The sequence below is a fragment of the Malassezia pachydermatis genome (assembly GCF_001278385.1).
Source record: "Malassezia pachydermatis strain CBS 1879 chromosome Unknown scaffold9, whole genome shotgun sequence".
Classification (NCBI taxonomy): Eukaryota; Fungi; Basidiomycota; class Malasseziomycetes; order Malasseziales; family Malasseziaceae; genus Malassezia; species Malassezia pachydermatis.
Genome location: NW_017253146.1, coordinates 94403 through 115401, shown reverse-complemented (window position 1 = coordinate 115401; position 20999 = coordinate 94403). Strand labels below are relative to the sequence as shown.

At 49.6% G+C, this 20999-nt stretch overlaps 7 protein-coding genes across 7 annotated transcripts; 2 read left to right on the top strand and 5 right to left on the bottom strand.

The window, feature by feature from the left end:
- Positions 1-131: 131 nt before the first annotated feature.
- Positions 132-3504, top strand: Malapachy_1365 (delta dna polymerase; the record flags this gene model as incomplete). The annotated part of the gene is made up of 10 exons (XM_018135870.1): positions 132-145; positions 173-258; positions 289-354; positions 381-457; positions 485-595; positions 621-716; positions 757-894; positions 920-1421; positions 1447-1617; positions 1646-3504. The coding sequence occupies 10 exons, from the start codon at positions 132-134 to the stop codon at positions 3502-3504; spliced, it is 3120 nt and encodes a 1039-aa protein (XP_017990347.1).
- A 17-nt stretch (positions 3505-3521) lies between these two features.
- Positions 3522-5651, bottom strand: Malapachy_1333 (nop2-nucleolar protein; the record flags this gene model as incomplete). Its single annotated transcript, XM_018135838.1, has 1 exon — positions 3522-5651. One exon carries the CDS (start codon positions 5649-5651, stop codon positions 3522-3524), a length of 2130 nt encoding a protein of 709 aa, XP_017990338.1.
- A 169-nt stretch (positions 5652-5820) lies between these two features.
- Positions 5821-6630, bottom strand: Malapachy_1390 (hypothetical protein; the record flags this gene model as incomplete). Its single annotated transcript, XM_018135894.1, has 1 exon — positions 5821-6630. The coding sequence occupies one exon, from the start codon at positions 6628-6630 to the stop codon at positions 5821-5823; it is 810 nt and encodes a 269-aa protein (XP_017990401.1).
- Positions 6631-7035: 405 nt separating this feature from the next.
- Positions 7036-10521, bottom strand: Malapachy_1345 (cnh-domain-containing protein; the record flags this gene model as incomplete). Its single annotated transcript, XM_018135850.1, has 2 exons — positions 7036-9405; positions 9433-10521. 2 exons carry the CDS (start codon positions 10519-10521, stop codon positions 7036-7038), a joined length of 3459 nt encoding a protein of 1152 aa, XP_017990390.1.
- Positions 10522-14994: 4473 nt separating this feature from the next.
- Positions 14995-15738, bottom strand: Malapachy_1336 (protein-binding protein; the record flags this gene model as incomplete). Its single annotated transcript, XM_018135841.1, has 1 exon — positions 14995-15738. The coding sequence occupies one exon, from the start codon at positions 15736-15738 to the stop codon at positions 14995-14997; it is 744 nt and encodes a 247-aa protein (XP_017990354.1).
- Positions 15739-15899: 161 nt separating this feature from the next.
- Malapachy_1364 (monooxygenase) lies at positions 15900-17516 on the top strand (the record flags this gene model as incomplete). Its single annotated transcript, XM_018135869.1, has 2 exons — positions 15900-17418; positions 17446-17516. The coding sequence occupies 2 exons, from the start codon at positions 15900-15902 to the stop codon at positions 17514-17516; spliced, it is 1590 nt and encodes a 529-aa protein (XP_017990348.1).
- A 309-nt stretch (positions 17517-17825) lies between these two features.
- Positions 17826-18776, bottom strand: Malapachy_1353 (gata zinc finger domain-containing protein 10; the record flags this gene model as incomplete). Its single annotated transcript, XM_018135858.1, has 1 exon — positions 17826-18776. The coding sequence occupies one exon, from the start codon at positions 18774-18776 to the stop codon at positions 17826-17828; it is 951 nt and encodes a 316-aa protein (XP_017990372.1).
- Between the last annotated feature and the right edge of the window lie 2223 nt (positions 18777-20999).

Here is a 20999-nt window from a genome sequence, read left to right as displayed (position 1 = left end):
GCGGCGCTTACTCGTAGCGTAGCCACTCCGATCACTACCACGTGGCATATAGGCTCCTCCACTTTCTTCACGCGCTGCGACGCGTTCGTGTGGCACTGACGCGTGACGCACCCTTCTTGTGCACCGCCGTGATGGTTGAAGAGACGTGCGTCGGAAGTCTACTTACAAGCAGGGCAAACAAGCGGCGCAAGGTTGATGCACAGCCGGGATCGTTCACGGATACCCTTGCGAGCTTGGGCGAGGCTGAGGAGCCACTCCGTATGTACCCAACTTGGCTTACAAGTCTAGTCGATCCCACCGTCGTATGGGAGCGCCCTAGTCTGGACTCGCTCGATCCCTCGACGGATAATATCAGTGCGTACAGAGCGACTAACATGCAGTATTCCAGCAAATCGACGTGGAAGAGTGTCAAATGCCCCAAGCATCTCCCGAGATCCGCATGTATGGCACGACACAGGTACGTACTTGATCGACTTACCCGTAGGAAGGACACCCTGTGTTGGTCCACGTTCATGGGTTTCTCCCTTACTTCTATGTGCATGCGCCCCGCGGCTTTACGCAGGCTACATGCCAGGACTTTAAGAACTACCTGAATGTACGTGTGTACTTTGCTTATCCAGACCACTTTTGGCGCGAATAGTGTCGCAGATATTTCGCTGGAGAGCAAGAAGAACCTGTTGCAGTATACAGGGCCGGAGAATATTGCCTTCATCAAGGTGACTGCATCAGATCTACGAAGCTTTCCTCGTGTTCGAGATACGTATCATATCTACTAACCTTGTACGTTCGTTTGAGCGTGGCGAGCTTGGGTTCCGTGATCTCTTTGTGCCAGGCGATGCCCAAGTCTCGTTTGACAATGTGGCCTATACTATGCGATTCATGATCGACCACGAAGTACGTGCTTTTTTGCTCACACTAGATTGTCGGCATGAACTGGATCCAAGTCAAAGCTGGTCATTATACGGTGCGGGAGCCGAATGCGTGCCTTTCGCGATGCCAAATTGAGGTGGACTGTCGTCCAGATGGCATTCACAGCTATGCGCCGCATGGCGAATGGCTCAAGATGGCGCCTTTGCGTATTTTGAGCTTCGATATCGAATGTGCTGGTCGCAAAGGCGTATTCCCTGACCCGCAAATCGATCCTGTGATTCAGATCGCCAACATGGTCACTCGACAGGGCGAGTCTACGCCGTTTGTCAAGAATATATTTACGTTGGGCTCCTGCTCGCACATTGTCGGATGCCATGTCATGTCGTTCGACAATGAACGTGAGATGCTTGAGGCGTGGGCCGACTTTGTGCAGCGCGTTGATCCTGATGTGGTGATTGGGTACAACATATCGAACTTCGACTTTCCGTATTTGCTAGATCGTGCCAAAGCACTGCGGTCGACCAGCTTTCCCTTCTTGGGGCGCGAGAAAAGTATGTACGGTATGGCTAACACCAGATGCACGGAGCGAGGCGAAGGATACGCATTTCTCCTCCAAGGCGTATGGTACGCGTGACTCTAAGCACACGGAATTGCAAGGACGTATTCAGCTGGATATGCTGCAGGTAATGCAGCGTGACTACAAGCTTCGCAGTTACTCCCTCAACTCTGTGTCGTTTGAATTCCTAAGTATGTATTCTTTGACTTACCGTTGCAGAGGAACAGAAGGAGGATGTGCATCACTCGCTGATTACAGAGCTGCAGAATTCCGGCCCTGAAGCGCGCCGTCGTTTGGCCGTGTACTGCTTGAAGGATGCGTACCTGCCGCAGCGACTGCTTGACAAGCTCATGTGTCTGATTAACTACACGGAGATGGCGCGTGTCACTGGTGTGCCTTTCAATTACTTGCTGAGTCGTGGCCAGCAAATCAAGGTCATTTCGCAACTGTTTCGCAAAGCGCGTGATGATGGCTACCTTATTCCCGCGTACAAAGGCGATGGCGGAGACGAGCAGTACGAGGGTGCTACGGTGCTGGATCCGAAGCAAGGGTACTACGACAAGCCTATTGCGACTTTGGATTTCGCGTCCCTGTACCCGTCCATTATGATGGCGCACAACCTATGTTATACCACACTGCTGGATAAGCGCACCATTGACCGTCTTCAGCTGGTCGAAGGCCAGGACTATGTCGTGACGCCCAACAACAACTACTTTGTCAAGTCGAGTGTGCGTAAAGGCCTTTTGCCAGAGGTGCTGGAGAATTTGCTGGCTGCCCGCAAAGCAGCGAAGGCTGATCTGAAGAAGGAAACCGATCCCTTTCGACGGGCTGTGCTGGACGGCCGGCAGTTGGCACTGAAGATCAGTGCCAACTCTGTGTATGGGTTCACAGGTGCGACGGTGGGCCGTCTGCCATGCCTGGAGATTTCGATGAGTGTTACGGCGTATGGTCGTCAGATGATTGAGGAGACGAAGCGGCAGGTGGAAGGGCATTACACTGTGAAGAACGGGTACGAGCATGATGCCATGGTGATTTACGGCGACACCGATTCCGTCATGGTCAAGTTTGGCGTGCCGGATCTCAAGCGGGCGATGGAGTTGGGCGCTGAAGCTGCGGAGCTTGTATCGAAATCGTTTATCCATCCCATCCGCCTTGAGTTCGAAAAGGTATACTTCCCCTACTTGCTGATCAGCAAGAAGCGCTATGCGGGTCTGTACTGGACGCGGCCGGATACCTATGACAAAATGGATACCAAGGGTATCGAAACGGTGCGTCGTGACAACTGCCGGCTGGTACGTACGGTCATCGAGACGTGCCTGCGCAAAATGCTGATCGACCGTGACGTCCAAGGCGCTGAAGCGTATGCGAAGCAGGTCATTGCCGATCTGCTGCAGAACAAGATCGACATGTCGCAACTTGTTATTTCCAAAGCGCTGGCCAAGGCTGACTATGCAGCCAAGCAGGCACATGTCGAGTTGGCGGAGCGCATGCGTAAGCGCGATGCCGGCTCGGCGCCGTCGCTGGGCGATCGTGTGGCGTATGTCATTGTGAAGGGCAGCAAAGGCAGTGCAGCGTACGAAAAGTCGGAAGATCCGCTTTATGCGCTGGAACACAATATCCCAATCGATACACGCTATTACCTGGACAACCAGCTTTCGAAGCCGCTCATGCGTATATTCGAGCCGATCCTGGGCGATCGTGCGAGCTCGCTGCTGAGTGGCGAGCACACACGTGTTCTCCAGGTGGCCACGTCGAATGTCGGTGCGTTGATGAAGTTCGCTGTGAAGACTGTGCAGTGCTTGGGCTGCCGCACTCCGCTGAAGAACCAAAAAGCGGCCGTGTGCGACAATTGCAAGTCGCGTGAGACGGAATTGTACTTTGAGAAGCTCATGCGGGCCTCTGCGGCGGAGATAGAGTTCAGTCGGCTCTGGACGTGCTGTCAGCGGTGCCAAGGCTCATTGGCGCACGATGTGTTGTGCTCCAACCAAGACTGCCCCATTTTCTTCAAGCGCAAGCGTGCACAAATGGACGCGGAAGATGCAGCGAAGGTCGTGCAGCGTTTCGATACCTCTTGGTAGCTTCTCTCTCTACATAGTTACATACGGCGCTTCTTGGCCATACGCTCACGGGAGCGCTGCATGATGGCCTCGTCTTCGGCCTCGTCAAACAAGGAGTCTGCCGCCACGGAGGCAGAGGGCGTTGTCGCACTTGACCGCTTGGGCTGGGTCTGCTCCGCTGCCGTCTCGATCTCCGCCGCTTCCATCTCTTGACGACGCTTCTCGCCCTTGTTGATAGGCTCCACCTTGAGCTTGCATACAAAGAAGCCGTCCATGTTGTGCACGTGCGGGAAGATACGACGGCACAGCGGCATGCGGTCGTCAAACTTTTTGCCACGGAAACTCTTGAATCCATCACGGCCAAAGTCGATACCCGTAGGCACAATGCGCACATTCGGCCGCTTGCGCAGCGCGTACTCGACGACCTCCTCGTTCTCTTCCACTGTCACAGAGCAGGTACTGTACACGACGTAGCCGCCCGTCTCCGATCGCGGGTTCACACTGTCGATGGCACACAAAATGAGCTGCTTCTGCAGCTGCGAAAGAAGAATAAAGTCCCGCTTCGACTTATTCGTCTTGACACTGGGGTCCTTGCTCACCACACCCGTACCCGAGCATGGCGAGTCGAGCATCACACGGTCGAAACCGCCAATCACCTTGGGGAACTGCCGACCATCGTAGTTGCATACAACGACGTTGCGGCAGCCCATACGGTGGATATTGGCCGTCAAACTCTTAATACGCGCCTTGTTGCTGTCGTTCGCAAAAATGCAGCCTGTATTTTGCATCAACGCGGAGAGGTATGTCACTTTCCCACCTGGCGCACTGGCCATATCCAGCACACGCTCGTTCGGTTGTGGCGCCAGGGCCACGCAGGGCAAGAATGACGACACGGCTTGCAGCATATAGTCACCCACCAGGTATTCTGGCGTCGCACCGATCGGCACGGAGCTCTCAAACACTTGCAGACCAACCTTGCTCCACGGGCCTACAGGTTCCAAACTCGCACCGCGGTTGATAAGCTTCTGGGCGAGATCGCGGCGACGCGTACGCAGTGTATTGGTACGAATAGTAACAGGTCGAGGAACTTCATTGGCCTCAAAGAAAGCAATGGCTTCGTCCGGCGAGAAGAGTTCGAGGAACATGTTAGTCAAGAACTCGTTATAGCCATAATAGGTTTGTACATCCTTCGAAAGACGATCCATATAATCAGCACGAGAACGACCAGGCTCACCCAGTCGAGGCAAGTCGGCCAGGATGGTTACGACCTCCTGGATACGCATTTGCACAAGCTGCAAATCCAGCGGTGCTTGCTTCTCCTGCTCCTCTTCCTCAACGGTCGGCAGCAGGAAGCCAGTGCCGGGCGCCTCCGCATTCTCCTCGTCATCGCCCTCGTCATCGCCCTCGTCGTCCTCTTCGTCGTCCTCTTCCAGACCATCAAGGTTTTCTTCCTCATCGAGGTCCTCCATATCTTCGAGACCTTCGAATTCGTCGCCCTCGAGATCTCCGTCTTCGACATCCTCCTCGTCCTCATCCTCTTCGCCTTCGACATCCTCCTCGCCCTCTTCGGAATCCTCCTCGTCTTCAGCTACGTCTTCGTCCTCCTCCAAAGAATGGCCAGAACTCTTCAGGAGAAGCTCCAGACGCTCAGCCTCCGCCAGGGCTTTCTTTTTCTGACGCTCCGTAAGCTTGCCATTCTTGGGCAGACCAAGAGAGGATAGAATCTGCTCCATCGAGAGTTCCTCGTTCCCCTCGCCTTCTTCTTCGTCTTCATCCTCGCCATCTTCGCTGGCGTCATCTTCCGCCTCTTCCTCGTCCTCATCGTCTTCGTCAAGATCTACATCTTCATCCAAGGCTTCCAGGTCATCAGAGTCATATTCATCAAGATCCTCTTCGTCTTCATCTTCAGGAATCAATTGCTTTTTACTCTTCACTGGCTTCGACAATGATGCTGTTTTCGTAGCCGGTGTCTGACGCAGCGAGGCAGCCTTGGCGGGCATCGCGCGCGACACGTTAGCTGGTGTCTTCGCAACTTTGGCTTTCGGATTCTGCTTAGCTTTTGGAGCATTACGCTTAGATATAGCATGCTCCTTCATACCTTTTCGTCCCGCACCGGGCTCAGGAAGCGGCTGCGGGGCAGGCTGCTTATTCTTTGCACGTCGTCCCATGATGCCGTTGGCTGCAAGGATGTGGACAGTCTCTGACAAAATTTCTTTGATCCTCACGTGACACCCAGTGCATAGTGGAGAGAAGCGTGGAGGCCGCCGTGGATAGTAGTACATCATGAATAGAGCTAAGGGCAATAGTACATACATAGGGGACAGTGAGCTCGAGCTATCATTCCTTCTTGGGAAGTGAGTCAGAGGGACGTTTGGGCGATAAAGATTCGTGTTCATTCCAGTCGTCTTTTCGCATACGTTTTTGGTCATGTTCTTCGAGTGAGTCTGTATCACTCGCGCCATGTTTTGAGCCATGTGGCCTGGATGGTGTAGAGGAGGATGCAGTTGATTGAGGGAGCATGGATCCTAGTCTCTCCACCCATGAGTCAGCATGGTCCATTACTTCCACAAGCACCTGCATCATTCTTTTCATGATTTTAAGAGATTCAACGCCCAGTGTAAGTAGTTTTGCGGCAGTCACCTCAACACTGGGGTGACAGTATTTTTGGATCTGCATATCATCTTCATTAGCGCCACTTGGCGTCTGTACATGTTGTTTGGATGGCGACTGCGACGCATCGGCCAACTTGAGAGATGCATGTCGCCAGCGCTCCGGAAGGCTCAGTAAACAGTTTTTCACAATTCGGCGCGCATACTCAGGAAGAGCATTGTCCACATACTTACTTGCCACATCAATAATCGTACGAATAAGCTCAGTGATTTCTTTTTGTGTGTTAGCTAGTTTCTGCATAGCAGCAGGTGTAAGAGAGCTGCCATCCTTGCGCAGTGCATCCATAAAATCCTGCAGATCATTCACATGATGCTCGATGTGGGCAATAGCATATTGAAGCCAGGAAATACAGTATTTCAGGCTCTTCATACTGTCATGGCTAAGGGCAATGCTGAGCCCACTGGCTGCAGCGCCGAGATTAAGAAGGGCAGACCAGTGCGCCTTGCAAGTAGAGTTCTCATTTGATGACTTTGCCATCTTTTTTCTGTCCATATCAGACAGAATAATGGAAGCATCTTCCCCCTTTTCTTTCCCTGAGATTGTGTCCTTCAGCTTCCTGTCTGTTTCTTCTTCCTCTTTCGATCCTAGTACATCTGTCTTTTTATCCAGAAAAAGAGAGACCGATGATGCATTTGTCTGCCAACTCGGCTCCTCCAACTTAGAAGCTACCTCGTGAAGTTTTTGCCCAGCGTCGATCTCTTTCTTCCCTCTTTTAGCCGTCATATTGCTTTTGTGGTGACCTTTACCGATGGGGAGAGACTCACGTTCCTTAGCGAGCCTAATCTCGGTATCGAATCCTACTTGCTGACTAAATATTCATGTACGAAAGAGGTAAAAAAAGTTGCATGATGGGCTCCGATGTGTGTCGTGCGGGGCAACAAATTACGTGTGTGGTCGGATCGCATAAGCGGAAGAATCACCCACGAACAAAATCTCAGAACGACTAGCCAGCACCGATTCCAATACGCTCGATTGTGCTGTTCCAGAGGTCATGTTCGGAGGTGATTGTACTAATGGGCCAAAGGATTGCGATTGCAGGGATAACGGGGATCCATACGAGAATGACAGCCGTGGTGAGTTGTACGGCGATGACCCGTCGGACATTGTGCCTGGCGGCACGACTGGTGTTTGAATCCCACCCATAGCAGCCGTCATACTTGCCGCCGCTGGGCTACCCACTATATTGGGCGGTGCCACAGTCACCTGTTGTACAGGCATCGAGTTTGTACGCATAGGGTTGGCGTATCCCATCTTTTGAAGCCGATGGTTGTAGGAACGGGATTGGATCGATGCCGAGAACGTATCCGCGAAAAGGCATCGCAAATTAAAGCCAGTGATAACCTGGTGAAGAGCTCCTGTTTCCACGTGCCGGACTTCGATAAAGTTCGACTCGAAGGCCAGAATATAAGGATAGTGCAAGGCAAACGATGTCGGATTGCCTTCCCAATGAATGATCCAGTTGCCCTTAGCACGCCACCCATTTTTGTTTACGTAGAAGGCAAACTCATTGTAACACAGTAAAAACTCGCCTTCGATGCGGTAAATCGCAATGGCCTTCAAGTTTTCGCGTCGTTGCACAAAGTCCAGAGATTGGTCGGCAGGATCCAGCAAGCCCTGTGTCTCAAGGGTCTCCAGGTCCACAATTTCAAAGCCTTTGGTCGTACCAATGCACAACTTCGACTTGAGGAAGTGAATCGAGCTGGACTCGGTCGGGATATAGAACTCCTTAAATACACGCAGCGTATCTTGCCCACCCTGCAAGAGCTTTCGGAAAGTCTGTTGCTTCTTAGCTCGCAAACTGTACTCAATAGGCTCCAGAGTCTTGATGGTGGACGACACAGGCCCTGACTTCACAACGCACACCAATGTACGACCCATGCAGACGCCCGCGCGGAAGAACGATGTATGCGACGCAATACGCCGTCCACGCTTCAGTGACATGACGGGATCAGCAGGGTCCAGTGCATTCAAGGTGAATGTATGGACCACTTGCTCCGCCAGTACGATCAAAATTTGGAATTCTTCCAGCACGTCCACTTGCGTCACGCCTGGGAGAGCAAGAACAAGTTTGGGCGGATGTGTATCGTCACGCACATTGGCCAGGTACACGCCATCTTCTCTACCGAAGAAGATCTGCCGGCAGAAATCAAATGGCACAGCGCAAGTAATCCGGTTCGTAGGTACGTCCATCATACCTGGCGCTACTGGAATCATGTCGAAAATGCGACTCCGGTTCTGGAGGATTTCCTGCCTCATTTCCACATGCTCGAGCCATTTAGAGCGATTGGCCATCGTGGTGGACCACAACGTGATGTGATAGCCGCGCTTTCCCAGGTGCGCAAACGTAATGGCGTACCCTGACTTGCTGTCCTGCTTTGGAAGTGTTTGGCCCGGCATAGCACCAATGGACGTGCGCTTGCCAATTGAGGAGCGCGACAATACTGACCGTGTTTTGATGCCCTTGGATGTCTGTACGTCGTCATACACAGTCACTTGCAAGAACTCCAACGGGATCGGGCGCCTATAAACGCGGAACACTTCAGCCTTGTGGACGATTTTTACCTTTACCATTAGCAATGCGTGATCGAAGAGGTAGAGCTGAATTTCAGAGCTGTCGCTTTGTGTGCCACGCTTCTTCAGTGCATTCTTGAAGACAAGCTCGCGTCCCTCCTCATTCAGACGCAGATCAACCATATCAAGAGGCTTAAATACAAGGTGCCTGCTCAAAAACGTAAGCTGGAGCCTATTCTCACTTCGACCCGTCTCATCATTCACATGCGTCAAGAGTCGTTGGATTTGCTGGATGACTTTTGGCAAGATCATTTTGTCCACATTGCTTTCCGCCGTAAATTTCAGCATCTGCTCGAACAGCAAGGGGTATCGTGCAAGACGGGTGGTGGGCTTGGTAAGATATCCATTCAGCTCCAATTTCCGCGATACAGCTTTTCGCTCCGTATCAGCGGCAAACATGGCAAAGATAGGGTTGCTCGACTTTTCCGCCTCGACAGCCAATCGAGCGGCTGCTTGGTTGGCGCCGTACTTTACGTAGGGATCAAATTCGCGAACAAACTCCACAAAAATATCTCCAATATGGTCAATGACGGCATGGTGTCGTTGACGCCGCATGAGCATTTCCGAAAGGCGGGCATTGACGGCCAGAATCTCGAGGAGATTGCAAAACACCTTTTCAACAAACCCATCGCGTCTCGATTCTGATAAAATATGCTGGGTACTGAGTGGTTTAATCCAAATCTAAAGGGTCAGTGCGCATATACGTACATCACGAAGATATTCCAGATCTTGTACATACGCGCGTTCCGTAGAAATAATTTCGAAAATTACTTCTTGACGCTTGCGCTCCATATCGGGCACTTGGTTATATATTTCCTTGGGGACAGATTCGGCCCATAGCTGTGTCGTAATTTCATTCAGCCCTTCGTGGCTGTCCTCCCGTTGCAACGTGGACTGCACTGAAGTGAGCTCCACACGGTTGTTGGGACAGGCGTAACTGTAGCATGGCTGGCCAGGCTGACAAGTGGGGCTGTAGCAAGAGGTCAACGGTGTGAACACACCAATTGGGTATTCAGGGTGGTATGTCTGAGCCTCTTTCTCATCCGCATCGTCAATGGCCAAGGCATTTTGGGCTGAGTACACACGTTCCATATCTAGGGCCGTGAGTGTCGGTCGACCTGCTGCTGTGGAGGAAGAGTTTCGTCGCGACGCTGCAGGTGTGGTGAGCGCGAATGCTTCCCCATCAATATGAGGCCCCCATCGGTCATAGTAAAATTGATACAATTCACTTTGTGAATCACGAAGCCTGTGGTCATATGTCACATCATGGAAGAATTTTTGCGCATCCAACGCTCGACCTAGTAGCAGCGCCAAATCTCTGTGCCTTGTCCGAGCAATCTCCATGAGTTTGTCCACCGTTTCCTGCCCATCAAAAGCACGAGCATATGTCAGCTCGTTCTTGGTTCGATTGGTTGGCACCACAGCGTTCTCCAAGGCACGGGCCACATCTGATAGTAGAGCTGGGTTTACCGGCCTATCACCTGGGAGCAACACAGGCATGGGCCGAGTCGACGATGCCAAGTCAGCTCCATGAACGATAGGCGCCGGCGATTCATGCCGGACAAGCTGGCTACTGACCCTGGGAGGGGGGAACTCTGAAGAGCCAGGTGACACAGATGCTCGCGTCGTCACAGGGTCTGTTACCGTCGTAAATGCATCGGGCGTTGAAGTAGGCTGTTGAAAAGCGCTCATTTGCCGTTCTCCAGGCAAGAGAGCCGACTGCATGCGTCTCAAAACATGCGTGGGAGACGGCGTAGACTCACCACGGGACGAAGCCCTAGATTGCGACTGATCCATAGACGAACGGGGCATGAAACGGGAAAGTGCCGATTTGCTTTTCGACCTCGGCATCGTCGATGCAGGGCTCGCTTGCATCGTGCTTGTGGCGGGTGTAGAAGTGTATCCACTTTCAGAAAAACTAGACGGAATTGTGGGCGTTGTGGATGTAGAATTGGCATACGCGCCGCCGTGGTAAAATCCTTGTGTAGGCGTAGCACTGGGGTCGGAAATACGGTGATGCATTGCTAACCCTTGCATAGAAGCCGTGAGAGCGGAGTTGCGCGCGTCTGCTGCGTGCATCAACATCATATCACCATGATTTGAAGCCATGGACTGAGCTCTCAACCTGGACGAGTGCGGTGAGTTGTCATTGCTCGCGGTTCCATGTAGCGCAGGCAGAGAAGATCGAGTGGCTCCCTGAAAACTGGCCCGTGGAGGTGTATGCATCCCATCTGTCGGATGTATCAGACCTTCGGATACACGCGCAGGGCCGGAGAGCGAGGGCTGAGAAATAACGCGATGCGATTCCGCGCTTCCTGTTGATGGATAAGAAGGGTGTGCATGTGCTCCTGACTTCCACATAGGGTTTTGAACGTAATGCGCTTGCTTATGGTTCAATGATGCCACACTGCCTGTGTTAGGAGGAATATTGGCCTGTGGCATGGGTGGCGGGCCTGGCATGGAAGCACCTGAGGCCCGCTGGCTTATTCGGCGTCCAAATATATCCTCAAACGCAGCAGCGCGTTTATCGTTAGCAGTATATCTGTCTGATCTGTGTGTCATGCAATGGTCTGGTACAAAAGTCCGTGTCAATTTACTGCATGCCGAGAATCAATGGTCAGGTAGAAGGTAAAGGCCGCTGTGTATCCTTACTCGACTAAAGTAACGAAGGAATACACGCGGTGCCTGTCTAGTTCAGCAAAGAGAGCAGAAAATGTGGCGCCTCGCTGAATACGTAGTGCAGAAAGATGAGGCCTCACACGGACACTTTTGGCTCGGGCGACGAAATCGCTCTCACGTCGCAACACGCTTATTCAACTCTCCCTTTTCCATCTCTATATTAGAGCTTCTTACTAAGCCCCGCGACAGGGTAAATTTGAATATTAAGGCCCATCACAAGCATGGACTAGAAAAATCTCACGCCCCCGCACATAAGGGCGTACGTAAAGGCGCTGCCACAATTCCTAGGTCGTACGCTCTGTGAGGTGCTGCGTTGTCCTTCTATGGGATAACGTAAAGCAAGTAAGGTAGTAGCTTGAAAAAAAGCCCAGGTCCATATAAGCCCGGCCTGCATCATGCGAAGAAATGTCATTTTTTTCTCTTCAATATCATATAGTGATCTCTCTTTCAACGGCAGTGATGACCAGCTATGGTACTCCGTACGGCAGTATGAATTACGGGGAACATAATTCAATTTGTTTCATTTCAATGGTTTGCAAGAAAGCCAATCCATACTGCTGTGGAGGCGGTGCAATTAATTTGGACAAAGGCTGACGTGACAGTGGAGCGAGCGCACTGCCACTGTGGAGATAAGGCCCCTGACACTCCAGTTACACAATTTTTATGCTAGTGCTTCCTTACCGCCATGCCGAGTCCATCAGCTCCCTTGTATCGAAGAGATGATGTTGACTCTATTCTCACAGACTTGAAAAACAATATCGTACGTTTGATTTATTCTCACAATAGGCCGGTCGTCAAACCTTATCTTCTGTAGCGATTTTCATCGCTGTGGCTCTAGCATTGGGCATTGCTACCTTCTTGCTATTCACTTTGTTTCGACGATGGAACAGGCATATTTACTCTCCCAAAGTGGAATCTCTCTCTCAACAGCCTGCTGTTGTGATGAAACACATGTCACTTTGGGGCTGGATCAAAATGATATGTCGATTGCGTGAATCTGACATTTTGTCCATGGCGGGCACCGACGCAATCGTATTTTTGGAACTTCTTCGACTTTCTGCCAAGATTCTAACAGTGGTTGCTATACCCCTTTGTATCATTCTTATTCCCATTGATGTCACATACCAAGTGTCACAGCAGAATGCATCAAAAAATATTAACCAGACCAACTCGGCGGAAGTACTATACCTTACCATGGGTATGATGCAGGGAGCTGAGCAATGGGCTCATGTGGTATTGAGTTATCTTGCTATGAGTGTGTCGCTTTTTCTTATACACCGATCCTATCTCAAAGTGATTCAAATTCGGCATGCCTATTTCACCTCCCCAGAGTATGAGTCAAGCTTTTATTCCCGCGCTCTGTTAATCACAGATATTGCGCCACATATCCACAACAGTAATTCTCTGCGATTTGCCCTGGAGAAACTGCAACCGCCATATCCGTTGAGAGAGGTGGAATTAGGAAACAGCACCCAAAATTTAGCACAACTGTTAAAGCTCCAAAAGTCGCTCGTCTACCGCCTGGAGCGGGCTATTGACAAAACGCTTCGAAGCAGCTCAGGAGAAAGAGTCACCATTAAAGTGGGCGGCACAAGACTGAATTGGTGTAGTACTCGTCGTGTCGATGCTATTGACTACTATAAAGGTGAACTTTCATGCGTCGAGTCTCAAATTCAAGATATACGCTCAGGGTCTGGCGAAAAGATCCCTGAAACGTATGGTTTTGCCTCAGTAAGCGCTCCTATGTATGCCCATGACTCTGCTCGTTACTTTACTGCGAAGCAACCTTCTGATTTTCATATCCGTTTGGCATCTTCTCCTAGAGATATTATTTGGGAGAACCTGGACAAAAGTAAAGTAGCACGTATGCGTTCGCGTGTCTTTGCTCGTTTTCTTCTTGTTTCTCTTTTTTGCATCAATATTCTGCCACTCTTGATATCAGCTTTGATATCAAACCTTGATGCGTTTCGATATATTTCCAATGGGCTTCGCGACTGGATCTACTCCAACGTTTTTTCATTCTCTGTCATCAAAGGTATCATCCCTCCCTTGATTACATATGTCTTCTCCTTACTCCTTCCCAAGATGATGCACCGTATTGTAATGTACCGTGGTGTACGAACGAAACAGTCAAGAGACGTATTGTTGACTGGACAGTATTTTACGTTTACGATCTTAACCCAATTCTTTATTTTTTCTCTTATCAGTGTCCTGTTGGATCTTGTCCTCATTATTATCAAGTCTGTCCGTCATAATGAGAGTGCTGGCGATGTGGCTTCTTCCGCCGCTAAGGAGCTGGCCTCTAGCATATCCATTCGGTTTCAGTTCTTGTCTGCCTATTGGATGACATGGATTGTATTGAAAGGCTATTTCCTTGTTTTTGAGCTGGCTCAAGTCCTCCGGTTTTTCTTCCTGGTAATGAACAAATACATTTTCCCCCATACACCAAGAGATGTGTGGGAGCTTACCAAGCCACCGAACTTTTGCTACTGGGTCTCCTATGTGGACATGCTGTTTATCGCTGTCATTGGCTTTATCTATGCACCTTTGTCCCCTATTGTCACTGCTTTTGCAGCTGGTGTGTTCTGGATGGCATTGTTTGTTTTTAAGAACCAGTTTTACTTTGTGTACGCGACCAAAAGTGAATCGGGTGGTCGGCTATGGAGTGTTGCAACGCGCTGCCTTTTGGCCGGTCTGGCTCTCGCGCAGGTGGTCTTGGCTGTAGCCATTGGACTCCTCCATAATTGGGTGAAAGCCATTGTATGCGTTCCTCCCTTGCTTGCACTTATTGCCTATGGGATATATACTCGCATCAAACTGGAACCAAGATTTACTTGGTATGACCCATCTCCGCTGGAGTTGGCACGCACTGTGCCTTTGAAAGCCAAAAACCAATACCAACCTCTTATGCGCCAATTTGGTCACCCACTTCTTCATGATCCTTTATATATTCCTGTTGTGAATGCGAAATTCATGGATCGAGTCCATGAATTATATGATGGGCCTGTTATTTCCAGTAAGAGCGTGTTGCCGCTAGCTTTGCCTCGAGGTCCAAGAACGCCAATATACAATACACTCCGTGGGTCGAAATCCTCTATTTCATGCGAGGATGGTAAAGAATCGATCAATTCGAGTGCCAAGGTATCTATGGATCAAATGGATTGTGAGGATGTGGAGCTCTCAGACATGAGCATGAAGTGTGAAGGTGCCTCTGTATACCCTAACAACATACCTTTATCCAGCTCTGATCATATTGCTCATCAATATGTCCACATACCTGTCAACCCCTCGTCTATGCCGAAAGCAGACGATCACTCGTTGCACTCTGACACATTAAAACCTCCAGATATGTACAGTCTACCCATATCTCGTCATGAAGACACATCTCATGAATTCTTACTGCCGGCGATTGAGGATGAAACTGAGAGGCAAGAGGAAGACTATATCGCTTTGTACATGTCTGATCCAGTGGAGCCTCCTTCCACCCATTCCCATGCTGTTGCAGTAACGCGAGGCAAACCGGCACGACCGTTGCCGACGCCACCTATTCAACCTACGTAATATAGTTGTTGTACGTATTTTTTCTGCTTTTCATGGAAGTGGCTCGGCCCCTGTGATATCGACAACCTGTGATGTTCCTGGATAGGGTGGCAAACGCAAATCATACTTGTCATTCAGCGTCAGATCCACAAAACGACCACCTAGCCAATGTTGGCCTGTAAAATATCGCGAACCACTCTTTGGTGCTGTTAGCGACACCAGCACTTCCGGCATAAAAGACTTCGCGATAGCTGAGGCGTCTGGACCGAGATCCACATTCCACGACGACGGAATGTCTACAGATACAATTGGTTTACTTGTAGAAGGGTCTTTCTTCATATCGATCCACAGCTGAAGAAGCGACTTGAAGGGCTCCCGAGGCTCTCCTTTGAAAGAAAATCCGAATATAGCATCGAGAATCACATGAGAGCTGGATACCATGGATTGTGTCATACCTGTTTCGGAAATAAATTCGATGTCCAAGTTTCGCAGTTGCTGTTCGAGACCATGGAACAGAGGTGCATCTTTCTTTTTGGGATACCATACCAATGGCGTATACCCGAAATGCTTCAAGTGACGAGCCGCTACAAGTCCATCACCGCCTTGATTGCCTGGCCCGCATGCTACTAACACACGTTGGTACCCGGCATTCGGGGGATAACTGCGAAACACTGCCTCGGCACAGGACAATCCGGCAAGCTCCATCAGCTGATCAATACTGAATCCACCTGCTGGAGACATCAAGTCGCGGTCGATTTGCTGCGCAATCGTGCTACTCAAATACCTAAGAAACATGGTGGTGTCAGCAGGGTAGGCGTTGGACCTTGCATGAAGCTTGGCCCATGCACGTTTGCTGAATAAGCACTATGATCCTCTTGCCCAATGCGTTGAAATTCCCTTTTGACCTGTCAAATTCGGAGAAACTGCCGAGCAGATCTCGGTAGACATACACCACGATGATATCAGCGATCCTATCCGTATTTCTTGGGCTAGTGGTGTATATCTACGAATGGATCCAGGTGCCAATCTCTTGGGCCTTTAGTCCTTTACCTCCGCCAAAGCATGGCAAGAAGTTCGGCCATGTAGCTGTTATCGGTGCTGGCTTGTCTGGCATTTCCACAGCGTCGCAGCTGGTCTCGCATGGATTTGAGGTGACCATCTTTGAAGCAGGATCAAAATCAGGTGGTATTTGGGCCAATGTTAACTCGACAAGTGGTCTCCAAATCAACTCTGTGATGTATCGTTTCCATCCCATGGTTCTCTGGAGGGCGTTCTACCCTCACCGTGATGAAATCCTTGAAAACATTCGACGCATTTGTGATGTGTATAGCTTGAATGATCGCATTCGTTTCGACACGCCTGTCACAAAGGTGGAACGGCACTCTTCCTCAACCAAAGAAAAGAATGGATCTGGCCACACCAGATGGGTAATTAATGGCAATATGTCGGAGGTGTTTGATGGCCTTGTTGTCACCATCGGTACATGTGGCAAGCCAAATTTCATCAAGATTGACGGCCAAGAAAGTTTTAAAGGCAAGATTGTTCATTCTAGTCAGCTGGATGATGTTGACTTTAAGAATAAGCGGGTATTGATCGTCGGTGGTGGTGCGAGTGGTGTAGAGGCAGCTGAGACAGCTCTTGCCAAGGGCGCGAACAAGCCAACTATCCTTGCCCGAAGCGATAAATGGATAATTCCGCGTAATATGGTAGTGGATGCACTACTTTCACTTCAACCGTTCGGCCGTGAAATGCCTTTGTCTTTCATTCCTGAAGCATTCATCCGCTGGTTCCACTATCGCGACCTCACGGAGAAGATGGCGCCGACGCAGGGCTTCTTTACTGGCACTCCCATTGTCAACAACTCATTCTTGCAGCATGTGCGAAACGGTCGCGCTGATTACCAGCGTGGAGACACGATCTGTGTGAAAGAAGATGGTATCGAATGGAATGCTCGGAAGCGTGGTCAAAAGAAAGGCGAGAAAGGCGAAAAGCAATTCAGCAAGGCTGACATCATTATCCTTGCGGCAGGCTTCAAGCGACCTTCCTTTGATTTCTTGCCCGACGACCTCTTCCCTGAGGATTACACGCGGCCTAATATGTACCTCCAGGTCTTCCCAGTCAATGATTGGAGTGTGCTGTGCACCAATTCTACGTTCCACAATGCGGTGGGAACGGTAGGACACATTCACATTGGTATCTATGCCCGGATTCTTTCTCTCTTCCTTCTGGAGAAAAAAGTGCGTCCTCACCCCCATCATATGCGCCTCTGGGTCGATGCGATTCGGTTCATTAAAGAAAATGCGCCCGGTGGTCAGCTCGAATTTTTCACATACATGGAACTATGCGTATGGTTCCTGCTTTTCATGGTATTTAGACCCTCGCGCTTCCACTTCTTCTTTTTCGTGCTTTTCGGTTACGGTTTCTGGGTTCCTGCGAAGAATGGCGGGCAAGAATTCCATTACAGCATCTTCCATTGTACGTTGTACTCTACTAACACTCCAGTGCGCAAGCGTGCCGTGCTAGAAACCAAGCGTCTCCCTCTTGTTCTTCCGACTTGGCCCTCCCGCAACTAACCATTTCCGATTTTTTTGATTTCTGACTTCTGCTGCATTCCTACACGCAAATGAATGTACGTTCAGCTTGTGGTGCGATAATAGAACAATTAATTCTGTATACAGATTGAGTATACTTATCTAGACTGATGCTCGAATCCCTTCGTCCAGCCTTGCCTTTCCAGAGTGCAAAGTTTGCGCTGATATCGCATCATTGGTATCATTATTTCTATGAATCTTACTTGTATACATATACGCCTGTGTATGCATACGTGCGATAAACGTACATATATACATATAGAGTTGTGTTCCTTTTCAAAGTGACGACTTCTATCCGCTCGTCATAGACGTAGATCTCTGCTGCTTAGCCAGTGCAGCTGCTCGCGAGTTGGCACGCAACAACTCAAGAACTTGCATTTGCTTCTCCGGTCGAGACAAGTCTTCCACAGCAAGTCGACGAAGTTCTGCAGCATCTCGCTCTGTTTGCAAGGAAGACATGGTGTCCTGCTCGTGCTTGCGGCACATCTTTGCGAACAACAAACCACAAGCATTGCAAAGTGTGCGAGGTCCTGTAGGCCCTTTCCGCCATTCGGGCGTGGATATAGCAAAGCAAGATTGACACACATTGCTTCCCGACTTGGACCTGCCACCAGAGCGTACTGGCTTAGTGCTTTTTGACGCACCAGGCAATGGCAAATGCTCGTGATCAGGAGACGAATTCAACTGCGGGCCGTCTAGCACTCTTTCAGGAGGAGGCTGATTTTTGCCCAATCCATGAGATGATAAAACAGGCTTGTCAACAATCCGAGGTCCAGCCTCTGTTCGTCCTGCACTATACTTATCGCCACGTCCATAGTACTTCATCATATCGCGCTCGTAAGGCCTAGGGATCCATGGCCCTTCACAGTGACTTGGATAGTAGGCACCCGTGTGCGAGTTTTTAACGGCATATGACGGACGATCGAGCGAGTAGGTATAATGCTCGCGGTAGTCGTCCCATGATGAGGGACTATGCCTGGTGTTAGGGTATGGCGGATACATGCGGGAGCGGCTTGCTTCCCACGCCAGAGAGCTACTGGCAGAGAGCACCTTAGAAGAAAACGGTGGCTCACGCCTCGCAAACTTGAAACTAGATTTGCCTAGGCGCCATAGGTCCTTGCGGTCAGAGTCCATATGTGAAGGGTATACATTAAATTTCCGTTTTCCGAGCTTCGTATCAAGACCATGGTCAGGTGGGCCCAGATCATGATCATTGCTCGAGTGATCAGAGTATACCCTCATCATGGGAAGCGCCCCAAGCCTGTCGGAACGTAAAGGGGTCTCCAAGGAAAGCCTCCTTGTGTGGCTAGAACGTTGCATATGTGAGGGGGGATATACTGGTAGGGTAGCGTCTGGTCGAAACTCATCGTTTGGGTTCATGGAAGATATAGGTTTGGGAAGTGGGCGGTCATTAGAGAGAGCGGAGAGTGATTCTAAAGGTGGCAATTGAACAGTTGGCTTCATATCTCTTACAGGTTCCGCGTCGCTAAAGGGGGCCGAATCGTATTTGGTCGAGGCAGTAGATATAGAGTGTAATACTGACGATATATTACTACCGCCCGACTTTCTATCCCTTGCCAAATCCTCCATGAAAAACATGGTAAGGGAAGAGTGTAGAGAGAGGGCTATGGTGTAACGGAAGCCGGTAAATTGCTTGAAAGCCAGTTGACCTCACAGGCGCAGCTCCAGATACACTCTAGCCAATAGTAGATTCTCAAGGATCGCAACGATTTCCGCAGAACCGATTCACAGTGGGTAGCTGGAAATTGACACCCATAGATAAAACACCAAATCTCTACCGCGGAGATTCGGGTATGCATGCTGATTTGCACCAGGTCTAGGGTTACTTTTATTTCACAGTGGTACGGTGTAAGAATCACTCTCGCTTATTCGGTGCACGTGTTCCAATTTCTCGTCTGACGCCAAAGGGGAAATATATAACGCCACTATTGGTTAAGCGAAAGGGTTAGGGCAAAAGACAAAACCAGAATAGATAAAGCGATCCAATACGCAGGTGCGCCATTAGGCCCTATATGAAATCGATGCAAGGCATTCAAGCATGACAGTTTGATCGGCTTGAAACTGGTTTGAAAGCCGAATTCTCTCAAATCATTATGTAATACCATGGAGGAAACACTTCGTGCTCTTTAAAAGACATCTGTAATGATTAGTAAGTAGTGCATTATAAGTTAAACTTCGCAAGAGTCATTAGAAGATTTTTCTTTTTTGAGACCCTGACTATAGCGATGGAGGGAGTTTTGGCGACTGTAGCTGATGCTACGGATGAGCTAACTAAGACAATCCCCATGACTGATCGGATGTCATTTGTGATGGGATGGTTTGTATCTTGCTTTTTATTATCTTTTTGCTAACATTTAGGGTTTCGTAAGTATTTTTTTCGCGTCAAGACAATGGTATTAACGCACTTTTCCTTTTCCTTTCTTTTAAATAACAGAATCTCTTGCTGGGTAATTGTCTATACACCGTGCGTGTTTGAAGTAAACGAATAACTAACACCTGCCTGTTATTTTGCGATGCATACGTTCTGCTGTCTGGATAATTTTCTTATGGGTTCTCTCTCGGCTTTCGCTTGCTTTCACATGACGTTATCGTTCTCAGGCTTTTCCTGTCTTCAGTCAAATTCAAGAAAATTATGCTCTTAAGTCAACAGAAGGCATCTCTATTTGGTTCATCTTGATCTGGCTTGGTGGAGATGCATTCAACCTGTTTGGCGGCCTTCTTCAAGGCGTCCTTCTGACGATGATTAATCTGGCGGGCTACTATTGCTTATGTGATCTAATTCTTGTTTGGCAGTGGTGGTATTACAGCAAGTATTACAAGGATGGGAAGCGCATTACAGCAGCTGATGAGGAAAATAGTGGTCGAGTAAGTGAAGATACTCCTCTACTGGGCTCTTCGCAGCGCAAGGGCTTGGCTAATACTTTGGCTCAACCTTTTGTAAATGTGGCTGAGAATTTTGAGAATCTTCTCAATTATTTCACGCCTAAACAAGTTGCGTTCATGAAATATACCCTTACAAGTGCTTTTGTGATTGTAACCGGTGTGATTGCGTACATCACCTCTGCGAATGGTGGAGCAGCAACAAATGACAAAGCAGTTTCGAGCCCATCAGAAGATGGTGTATCTAACATTCGCTGGGATGCGCAAGTGTTGGGTTGGTTGAGTGCTTTCCTGTACCTCTCATCGCGCATCCCTCAAATTTTCAAAAATCGACATACTAAATGTGCCGGCCTGAGCTTAGCTCTTTTTATTTTTGCTGTGGCTGGCAACATAACTTATGTTGCTTCGATCTTGTTGAAGGACACCTCTACTGATTACCTCATTGAAAACGCCAGTTGGATTATGGGTAGCGTTGGGACGATCTTCCTCGATTTCATTGTCCTTTATCAGTTTATCGTCTATGCTCCTGACCGTAGGCGCATTGAGGCTAATTACCCTCATCAT